This window comes from Mytilus edulis, chromosome 3 (assembly GCF_963676685.1).
Source record: "Mytilus edulis chromosome 3, xbMytEdul2.2, whole genome shotgun sequence".
Classification (NCBI taxonomy): Eukaryota; Metazoa; Mollusca; class Bivalvia; order Mytilida; family Mytilidae; genus Mytilus; species Mytilus edulis.
Genome location: NC_092346.1, coordinates 83,788,666 through 83,800,903, shown reverse-complemented (window position 1 = coordinate 83,800,903; position 12,238 = coordinate 83,788,666). Strand labels below are relative to the sequence as shown.

The following is a 12,238-nucleotide window of genomic DNA, read 5'->3' as shown; positions in this document are numbered from 1 at the left end:
TTCACATCCCCGTTTCCCTTTTTCAAAACTGATATCAATTCAAATTTCTAATGGAGTTTGCAACAATAACTACTCATTTAAATACATCATAAAATATTAAGATGTAAAAAAACTGCTTGTTATCACTGAATGGTAAAGATTATTTTAATTTATCAGTTGGTAGTAAAAAGTAAATATACATTGTATATTGTATATAACAAAGATTTAAGTTGATTCTGGACAAAGAAAGATAACTCCAATTAAAAAAAATTCTTGCTATTGCACAAATAGGATATTTCTTGCTTACTATTCTGGACAAAGAAAGATAACTCTAATTAAAAAAAAATTTGCTATTTCACAATATTGTGCAATTAGATATTTCTTGCCATTGCACAATACTGTGCAATTGAAAAGACTTGCTATTGCACAATACTTAATATAATAATTTTAGATCCTGATTTGGACCAACTTGAAAACTGGGCCCATAATCAAAAATCTAAGTACATGTTTAGATTCAGCATATCAAAGAGGCCCAAGAATTCAATTTTTGTTAAAATCAAACTTAGTTTAATTTTGGACCCTTTGGACTTTAATGTAGAATTTGAAATTTGAAAACAGGACCAAAAATGAAGAATCTACATACACAGTTAGATTTGGCATATCAAAGAACCCCAAGGATTCAATTTTTGATGAAATCAAACAAAGTTTAATTTTGGACCCTTTGGACCTTAATGTAGACCAATTTGAAAACTGGACCAAAAAAACTTCAATAATCAAGAATCTAAGTACATTTTTAGATTCAACATATCAAAGAACCCAACCGATTCATTTTTTGTCAAAATCAAACTAAGTTTAATTTTGGACCCTTTGGACCTTAATGTAGACCAATTTGAAAACGGGACCAAAAGTTGAGAATCTACATATACAGTTAGATTCGGCATATCAAAGAACCCCAATTATTCAATTTTGATGAAATCAAACAAAGTTTAATTTTGGACCCTTTGGGCCCCTTTTTCCTAAACTGTTGGGACCAAAACTCCCAAAATCAATACCAACCTTCCTTTTATGGTCATAAGCCTTGTGTTTAAATTTCATAGATTTGTATTTACTTATACTAACATTATAGTGCGAAAACCAAGAAAAATGCTTATTTGGGTCCCTTTTTGGCCCCTCATTCCTAATCTGTAGGGTCCTAAACTCCCAAAATAAATACCAACCTTCCTTTTGTGGTCATAAACATTGTGTTTAAATTTCATAGATTTCCATTTACTTAACCTAAGGTTATTGTGCAAAAACCAAGAAAAATGCTTATTTGGGCCCTTTATTGGCCCCTTATTCCTAAACTATTGAAACCAAAACTCCCAAAATCAATCCCAATCTTTCTTTTGTGGTCATAAACCTTGTGTCAAAATTTCATAGATTTCTATTAACTTAAACTAAAGTTATGGTGCGAAAACCAAGAAAATGCTTATTTGGGCCCTTTTTGGCCCCTTATTCCTAAAATGTTGGGACCAAAACTCCCAAAATCAATACCAACCTTCCTTTTATGGTCATAAACCTTGTGTTAAAATTTCATAGATTTCTATTCACTTTTACTAAAGTTAGAGTGCGAAAACTAAAAGTATTCGGACGCCGGACGCCGGACGACGACGACGACGACGACGACGACGCAGACGCCAACGTGATAGCAATATACGACGAAAATTTTTTCAAAATTTGCGGTCGTATAAAAATTGCTGAAGCAATCTAGTGAAAAATATAATAAAAGCTGAACAAAAATTTAGTAGCTTTTTCACAAACAGATGAAGTCACTTTAAAAAATCTTAACCAGACTTTGTGTGCCAAGTATTTTGTTAAAATTTAAATAGGATTGGTCAACTATACCTAAAGTTATTTAAAAAAAATAAACCAAAAACATATAGTGTTTATAGATATACAATAACAAACAAATTTCATAATGACAGCAATAACTGTCACATTAAAAAGAAAAATAAACATGATAAATGTACGGAAGTATTCTATATACAAAGCAGCAAAAAGGAAGACATCATTTCTCCCTCTATGGCATTATGTTTTCCCTGCACTATTTCTGTCGTCATGGCTATCTAAATTACAATCATGAATGTGATCTGTTAGATTTGAGTGAACTAGAGTTTGTCATTATTCCAGCTAAGTTCAATAATGCATCAGCACCTTCTACGATTTTTTTCTGTTCTTCCTCCTCCATTTCTTTTCGTTTCCTAGAAGTCATTTTTGCCATACTACTATTGTGAATGTTTTTATGAGGGGTAACTTTTGTATGTTTATTTGGAATATCTCCGTCCACCTCGTCCATATCACTATCCCAGTCAGACATGTCGCTACACTCCTCACTGAAATTATCATCTTCTTCTCCAAAGTCATATTCCTCATCAATAGATGAAGCTGGTGAACCAATGTTACCAAAGTTTGTTAAACTGTATGTATGATCGTCACTTGGTACTTCTGTAACTACAATCGGCTCTGTGTGTCGTCGCTTAACAAAGTCGGTCTTTAGTTGCCTGTAAATAAATATAAACAACTTTTAAAAAGTTCATATACTATTATTCTTGAACATGGACACATTTGATATCTTACAGATTGCATCATGTAACAAATAAATCCATTCAACTTATGAAAAATTCAAACGAAAAAATAACAGGCATGAAACAAATAGAAAATAAGCTAAACTTCCATTGAGACAGCCTCTTTGAATGAAATCAGACGAGTGGAAGGAGTGATATTAGTTTTAAAGTAAATGAATTTATATAATTCTATTTCCTTTGATCCTGAAAAACCAAGTCTTGTTGTTAAAGGCACTTTTTTTTAGTAAGAAATCAAGGTAAAAAGAATTGTTGATGAATTTGCCTGATGTCACATTACAGGCAGAGTAAAAGGGGGGATAAGTAGTTTTTAGCTACATTTGTGAGCTTCCCTTTAAAATTTACTTCTACATGTAAACAAGATGTGACAGATACCAAAGGGACATTCAAAATTACAGGTTGAAAATAAACTAAAAACTTCTTGACAAAATAAACAACGAGAAAAGGACCTAAAAACATACAACAGTACACAAAAAACAGGAAATTAAAAATTGGGATGATCTCAGGTGCTCTGGAAGGGTATGAAGATTCTGCTCCATATAGGGCACCTCTCATTTATTTTAGTATCATATCTTATTTACTAGTTCAAATCAAGGATGTGATCTTGTGATACAGAACAATAGAATTAAATTTCTCTATTATCAGCTTGCAAAGACATTGTGCCTTTGTGAAAATTTCTAAGTAAAATTACACATAGCCAAAATGGAGAAAGACAGCCAGACCAGAATAATAACCCCCTACTAGTAGACAACAACTTACATTTGTTTTCTTTTCAATCTCATTCTGTAACTATTTGAAGCATAATCTTCACCATCAGATGACCTTGCTGGTGAACCTGAAAATACAAACAATTTAAGGGACTTAATTTATATTAAAATTGAAGAAATTTGTTGTTTGCTGAGATAACTGCTACTGTTAATAAAATTAACGGTACCAATTTTCTTGCACCAGATGCTACTTATGTACAAAATTCCAATGAATTATAAAAGACTTTTTTTAAAACTAAAAAACTTAATATTTTCTCATAAAAAGGGAAACAACTCTAACTTATATGTCTTACCTCGATTGCCCAATCCTTTAAGAGAAACCAATGTATGAGCAACATCTTGTATGTCTCTGTCTGTAATCAAGAAATATATAGGATTAATTACACATATAAAACAAATTGCTATGAATTCATAACTTATTAAACATATTAACAGCTAAAACATTGTATTGTGGTCCATTTTAAAATTATTTTTAAATTAAATTGGTACTTTTATCATAAATAATAGTTTGCACTAATTTGTCAAACCACTTTCAATTTTAAAAAGTAATTTTAAACAAAGGGAATTTTTGTAAAACTACTGATTAATAAAAAATTTAAATTCCAACAAAATAAAACTCTCTTTCAAAATCATTTTTTTTTCAATACAACTTTTGAAATACAATGTAGTACATTCATTATCAAGAGAGATGGATTCAGTCTAATATTTAGTTTCCTACATTCATTACAAGAGGATGTATCTGGTCTCATGTTTTTAGTTTTTGATCTCCGTCAAATTATGATGAAATTTTATTCATTGGAGTTATTGTTGTAATAACATGATGATACCAGAATTACCCTTATTTTGACACATTAAAGAATTGTTTTAATAAACAATCACTGTATTTTGGTGTACCTGGTAAAATTATATCATTTCATTTGGTTCTATTTTGATTCTGGAAAGGTTGTTCCTTGCCACAGACAGAGCAAATTAATATCAAACTGTTTAACGCTTTAAAAAAAAATAAACAAGAAAAAATGTCAACTTGTTTTCTTTTATAGTTAGTAGTAATTGATTTTACAAATAAAACAGGGTTATTTCATTTAATATCAGAACAAAATTATAATTTGATTTTTCAATTATTTCAAATATACCAAATTATACATCATGTTTGAAGAAATAAGTTCTTCTAAACAATCAATGCCTTGCTGATCTTTATGCAATTCAAATCGTAAGAAATCATCTGCTTAAATCAATGTTTCAAATGTCAAGTTCACATTGTGTGCTGTAATACAGCATTGTGTACTTTCCTATAAAAATTGAACTTTTTGTCTTACAAAACAGAAACAAAATTATCTGCTTTGTCAGACAGATCGACATTTAATATCATCCAAATAGAACAAATGAGACCCAACATCAAGTATTATAAACTTGCTGACATCTGTTACCATGTAATGTTACCATAGAAACATGTACACAGATGTTTCAAACAAATGCTCCCTAGTGTGTAAACTATTGTTTGAACTAAGAGAAGGAATAGGATGATATCACCACTAAGTCACAAGATCAATTATCTTAATTTGAATTAAAAATTTAACAAGATTATCATGGCTGCAAATGGGAGCCCAATATTTAAAGCATAGATTTTCTTGAAACAAAATTGTATTGCTCCATCCTCCATTTGACATTTCTAATAATGGTTTTATGCACTTTTTCCAACTTGCCTGAAATATTATTCCCAATATCATATCGGATCTTTCAATCATTCCAATTTTTATTTGTAACCAATAAATAATTTATCGTTCTAACAGGACAAGGTCATTTAAAGTCAAAGGGAATTATTAAACTGATGATAATATGATTTAATAAAAACAAACACACAGAAATAGCATCACAATGTATTATTCACTATTTTAGCTGGTTTTGTCTTTTCCAAAGAAAGAAGTATTAGACATTTAATGACTAGTTCTTTTCTATGCAATTGAGAAATATATATTATTTAAATTCTTAAACACATTAACATGATGATATTAGTGTTTTCATAATAAGGACATTAATCTATGGTCAAATGTACTAATCCCTACTATCTTGATCCTTCCTGTGTAATATTAATCCACATGTATTTATTAGGGGGGATTTTAATCAACATGTATTTATTAGGAAAATGTCAACACTCAAAAAGGATTCATTTGTTGTTATCAGTTAGAGGCCAATTAACTATTTTACACTTTTTGCACTTCCAACTGATTTTAACATACAACATTGACACCAATGGAGAAACATTTGTTATTGTATGATAGGTGTGAAGGAAGTGTGCCCATCAGATTAATGCCAACACCATCTCAATAATCTGTCAAGTATTATGGACAATGTCAATACTGTGAATATAAACATTTGTATTGATATCATGTGACCTGATTCTCCTTAAGTGGTGTGACTAATAACCATACACCTTTGCCTGATAGAGATTTAGAATCCCACATGGTGGTTGGGAATATACACTTACCAATATCATTGTTATCACTACTATTTGATTGTGCCAATCTTTTACTTAAAAATGGAAACAGATCTGCAAATAAAGAAAACGGAAAATCCTTATACTTCTGTCATCTACATTTTTTTTCCACGTTCAATTTCCAAATTTATTTCACTCCATGCATAACAACTGACATGGGTTGAACATGCTACATGTATATGTAAATTAATCAACTTTTCAATTTAAATAAAATCCAAAGTAAGGGGTTTGGTTTTTGAATATTTCTGTTCTCTGGTTTAAGATGGATTGGCACATCCTGTGCTAATTATATGTTCTACACTGATGTAAAAAGAAAACTAAACCAGATGCTCCGCAGGGCGTAGCTTTATACGACCGCAGAGGTTGAACCCTGAACGGTTAGGGCAAGTATGGACACAACATTCAAGCTGGATTCAGCTCTAAATTTGGATTGTGATTAAATAGTTGACACAGCATAGGTTTCTGACACAGAATGAATGTGTTCTAATGAACTTAAAATTTTTGTTTCTCTTAGAGCAATTCACTATGCTGTTGAATATTAATCCTCTCAAAAAAATGTTTAAAGAAATTTTCTTTTTTATTTATGAAATTTCATATGAGAAAAATTGAACCCAATTTTTTTAATCACATCCCCCTTTCCCTTATTCCAAAACTAATCTCAATTAAAATTTCTAATGGAGTTTGCAACAATAACTACTCATTTAAATACATCATAAAATATTAAGATGTAAAAAAACTGCTTGTTATCACTGAATGGTAAAGATTATTTTAATTTATCAGTTGGCAGTAAAAAGTGAATATACATTGTATATTGTATATAACAAAGATTTAAGTTGATTCTGGACAAAGAAAGATAACTCCAATTAAAAAAAAATCTTGCTATTGCACAATATTTTGCAATTAGATATTTCTTGCTTACTATTCTGGACAAAGAAAGATAACTCTAATTAAAAAAAAATTTGCTATTTCACAATATTGTTCAATTAGATATTTCTTGCCATTGCGCAATACTGTGCAATTCAAAAGACTTGCTATTGCACAATACTTAATATAATAATTTTAGATCCTGATTTGGACCAACTTGAAAACTGGGCCCATAATAAAAAATCTAAGTACATTTTTGGATTCAGCATATCAAAGAACTTCAAGATTTCAATTTTTGTTAAAATCAGACTAAGTTTAATTTTGGACCCTTTGGACTTTAGTGTAGACCAATTTGAAAACAGGACCAAAAATGAAGAATCTACATACACAGTTAGATTTGGTATATCAAAGAACCCCATTTATTCAATTTTTGATGAAATCAAACAAAGTTTAATTTTGGACCCCGATTTGGACCAACTTGAAAACTGGGCCAATAATCAAGAATCTAAGTACATTTTTAGATTCAGCATATCAAAGAACCTAACTGATTCATTTTTTGTCAAAATCAAACTAAGTTTAATTTTGGACCCTTTGGACCTTAATGTAGACCAATTTGAAAACGGGACCAAAAGTTAAGAATCTACATACACAGTCATGACAGTTAGATTCAGCATATCAAAGAACCCCAATTATTCAATTTTGATGAAATCAAACAAAAGTTTAATTTTGGACCCTTTGGGCCCCTTATTATGTTGGGACCAAAACTCCCAAAATCAAACCCAACCTTTCTTTTATGGTCATAAACCTTGTGTTTAAATTTCATAGATTTCTATTTACTTATACTAACGTTATGGTGCGAAAACCAAGAAAAATGCTTATTTGGGTCCCTTTTTTGCCCCTAATTCCTAAACTGTTGGGACCTAAACTCCCAAAATCAATACCAACCTTCCTTTTGTAGTCATTAACATTGTGTTTAAATTTCATTGATTTCTATTTACTTAAACTAATGTTATTGTGCAAAAACCAAGAATAATGCTTATTTGGGCCCTTTTTTGGCCCCTAATTCCTAAACTGTTGAGACCAAAACTCCCAAAATCAATCCCAACCGTTCTTTTGTGGTCATAAACCTTGTGTCAAAATTTCATAGATTTCTATTAACTTAAACTAAAGTTATAGTGCGAAAACCAAGAAAATGCTTATTTGGGCCCTTTTTGGCCCCTAATTCCTAAAATGTTGGGACCAAAACTCCCAAAATCAATACCAACCTTCCTTTTGTGGTCATAAACCTTGTGTTAAAATTTCATAGATTTCCATTCACTTTTACTAAAGTTAGAGTGCGAAAACTAAAAGTATTCGGACGCCGGACGACGACGACGACGACGACGACGCCGACGCCAACGTGATAGCAATATACGACGAAAATTTTTTCAAAATTTGCGGTCGTATAAAAACTACATATTAAAATGTGAAAAGTTATATAGCAGTATAAATATAAAAGTATGATCTAGTGAAAAAATTACACAGCAAAGTTAGTGAAGCCACATCTAAAGTGATATTTAGGAAATATAATACTTACGAGGAGAGATGGTATTTGGTCCGAATCTTGGTGTTAATGGCATAGGCCTCATGCCACTGAAAAAAAGATGAGAAATCGTTTTAAAATGTTAAAAAACATATACTGTACCTTAAAAAAATATATTTTACATTGTAAATGCAAGTATTATTCATATATAATCTTATTTGCTTGAAGACTTTTTCACGTTACCTGCAATTGATAAAACAAAATAGTAAAATATTTTAATTCAAACTAAATGTTAACTTAGTGTTTTATTTTGTTTAATCTTTCAATTCATGGATGGCTTTATGCATCTACATAAATACTTCTTATGAAAGTTTCGAATCCTCCTAAATTGAAATGAAAGTGTCCTCAGATTGCAATAGAACTACATGAAAAGGTTGTGAAAGTAAATTCTATATATGGATGAATTATAACTGCAGTAAAAGCCACTTTACCTTCATTATTATACTCATCATAAATATTGGGACAAAAAGTCAACTTTTAATGGAAGATAAAATAGTAATAAATTAGCTCTCCTATAAAACACTCTCATAACAACATTTTTATTTTAAACACTATTTAAAAGTCAAATATTGTGGAAAATCCTTAGACAATGTAAGATGGGCCTGGATCATTAACCTTTTTTTAGTAATAAAAAAAAGTCACCAAATACGATCTAATTATAACTATATTCTAAACTACACAACAAATTCCCCCCCCTGATCACTACAGGTATAACATGTATTTTTCCACAGGTAAGAAAGGCCCTAAGCATGTAATACATGTCTATAATTATCCATCATATTATGAAACATATATAATACAAGTATCATCTGCCTTTATCATGTTTATTCAATGAAATGTGACAAGTCAATGAACTACAAAATACATAACGTCTAAAACTTAAAAGACTAGCTGTTTCACATAAATATTCTTATTTTCTGATATGACAAATAGGATTTTATAACCTGTCATTTGATATCAGCAGCAGTTGTCTTTAAAAAGTGAAAATAAACTTGTATCAAATATCCATGTACATTTTTGTAGATATATCATAATGCCTTGTGTTTGATTTTGGTCAATGTTTTTTTTAGTATCATGTTTAAAGAATAATATCTTTTAACCTCTGCAAGTTATATAATCATAATCACATTTGAAATAACATCCTGTAATTTGAAATATTAAATGTGTATATACATACTTTGGAACATAATGGTATTGCTGAGTAGGTTGTGGATTGGCCAACATTTGTAGTTGATGATATGGATGATATGGGGTCTTCCTGAGAGCTTGGAGTAGGTTCGGTCTGTAGTCAGGATCTATACACCATAGTGATCCCTTACCAATACTCTACAATAGCAGAATCAATCATAAGAAATATACATTCCGTTTCCTCAAAATTTGCACATTTAAGACGTAATGATTTCACTTTCAAGAAATCATGAGGATTGACATGTCAATTGAAAAGTTGTATGGGACATTTCTATTTAACAAAAGTATTCTGACCCCCTCTTCAAAAATCAAGACTTAAAAAAACAAAAAAAAACATTGTTTTCTAAGCTTAGAAATTAGATGAGAAAGCTCTTAAGGGAAAGTTTGCACACTACAATAGTGATTTCTTATAGCATGACTGTTGTTGCTACTTAACTCTATTCTAGCAAGTTGTGAAATTGAAATCCTATAACCAGAAATGGTATCTATGGAAACATAACTAAACTATCACTGGGATAGAAAATACAAATGAATATAAGAGGCAATTTCTTCAGGAACAAGTCTAATTAGTGTCATCCCTGATTTCGATAGGAATGGTCGGTCTAACTATTTATAATGGAATTATCTTTTTATAATCGTTTAATGGAATACAATCAGAAGCAGGAGGAAGCTAAGGATATCCCTTACAGGTGTTATATTAAGACATAGCTGCATGATCATTATCGTAAAATTACCCTTTACTACCAGTTACAACACTTATTTTTTATCCATTATTATTGAGAGTGAGACCAATTTAAGATATAATAGACAGAACTGTCCATTCTGCTTTCGTCACGGACCCTGAATTTTTCATCACTAATGAATCTGGCATTTGAAATTAACTTAATGCTCCCCTACAGATAATGACCACACATTACGAGTGCATGTATCGACAAGATCAGTGCATTTTTTTTCTTTTCCAATCTTGTGGTATTTCAATAGTGTATCTTGACCATTGAATAGACACTTGACCATTGTACCATAATATATTTTACCAATAAAGATAACTGACAATCAAGAGATGGACTCTACTCCTAACTAATGTGATAGCTCTCCTGTTATCTACAAGTCATACAACAATTTGTACTAAATTTACCTTATCACCAGATTAATAAATATTAAATATTTTACCAAAGATAATTGATAGTTGCATTATTTTCGACACATTGTTTGAGATAAGATGATGAGAAGCCTACAAGGAGATAAGTGTGTGCTCTCGTGATAACACCTGCTTGAGACGGACCCTTAACTTCTACACCTGCTGGTTCCCTAATAATCAAGTTATAGCAGGTTTTCTTTTGTTTTTAATTCCCAACTTAAACAGACATGTTTGCAACATTTCAAAAAGCATGTTTTTTTTTCTGATTTTGCCTTACTCAACAGTTTGAACAATAAAAAATAAAATTTGCAATATAAGTCAAGTGCACAAATAAGATATAAAAAAAGTTCCAAACAATGACATAGAAAGGTGTTTTTAAAAATCAATATGGATGAAGAATTTTAATCACTGGGTTTATGAAGTTTCTCTTCTTCTCAGAAAGGTTAGGGGGTGATAAGAGAATCTGAAGATAACCAGAGGCCGAACTCTAAAAAAGTTTGTTTAAAAACTACAATGATGTAAAATCAACATGATCAATTAATATATATGTTCCCTATTGGAATTTCTACACAAGAAAGAGTTTAGAGCAAATATCAGCAGATAACTTTTCAGTGAAGTGCCACTTATCTAATTAGACAATTAGATATTGTGGGTTCTGATACAACCAGACTCACTGGTATATATGTTCTATTATTATTGGTTGATAAAATATTTCCTTTGTTTGTTAATCACTGAATCGGTATCATAGTGTACAGTTCTATGGATGAACCGAAGCTGTTTGCCAAAGCCAATTTACTGTGTGTAAAGAAACCATGACAACTTGATAGTTTGGTCACATGACTTGATAACTAGACATGCTGCATCTGTCAGTAGTGAATTTATAAATGCCAAATCATAGATAATAAGTATCATTAAAATAATTCAAATATGAAAATAAAAATGTCTAATTGTAGATAAATAGCAAATTAAGTCATGCTTCGAATTCCTCTTTTCAAGTTTCATTTTATTGTTTGTTTATTTGTTCTTTTATTTATCTAAATGAAGAGACACATAATGTGTGAAGATTTAAAGAAGCAACAGATGAACCCTTCCCATTACAATCACACACAGGAGAATGTTAGTTCAACTACTCAACTCATTGTTATAACAGGGAAAATGATGATGTTAACATTTCCTATTTATTATTGATTGTGGTTGATAGAGAAGGTGTAATTGTGTAATCAGAAGCTATATACCTCATCATATCCTTCAAAACAAAAATTCACATTTTAAATGTATTACTGATTGAGCAAAATGTTCTAAAGAATTTCCACGAAATATAAATACATATATAAAGATTTAAAGTAATTAGTTCATTGCAATTCTAACACAATACAAATACAAGAAAAATAAAAAAAATAAATGTCCCTATATAAATTGTTGTATTGTAATATTGTTTCATGAATGTTACAAATTTAAGAAAATCTTCTCACATTAATATGTCAGAAAATGTGTTCACATTTTAGTTGCTTATGAAAAATGTTAATTCACTGCTTATGTTCAAACATTTAGTGAATGAACCTTTCAAGTTTCAGATTCTCATCCTTTACACTGTAAAATGCACAC

General features: G+C 30.4%; 1 protein-coding gene across 7 annotated transcripts in view; it reads right to left on the bottom strand.

Annotated features, from left to right (window-relative positions):
- Positions 1-1,944: 1,944 nt before the first annotated feature.
- Positions 1,945-12,238, bottom strand: part of LOC139514564 (forkhead box protein N3-like) — a 37,528-nt gene continuing 27,234 nt past the window's right edge. For 4 of the 7 annotated variants that reach the window (XM_071303945.1, XM_071303946.1, XM_071303943.1 and 1 more), the window contains 6 exons: positions 9,485-9,633; positions 8,302-8,357; positions 5,853-5,915; positions 3,661-3,720; positions 3,360-3,435; positions 1,945-2,519 (listed from right to left, as the gene is read on the bottom strand). In XM_071303945.1, the coding sequence (XP_071160046.1) occupies positions 2,096-2,519; positions 3,360-3,435; positions 3,661-3,720; positions 5,853-5,915; positions 8,302-8,357; positions 9,485-9,633 (828 nt within the window). In that variant the 3' untranslated portion in view covers positions 1,945-2,095. The remainder of the gene's footprint in view (positions 2,520-3,359; positions 3,436-3,660; positions 3,721-5,852; positions 5,916-8,301; positions 8,358-9,484; positions 9,634-12,238) is intronic. The other 3 variants (XM_071303948.1, XM_071303949.1, XM_071303947.1) reach the window with 1 other exon arrangement.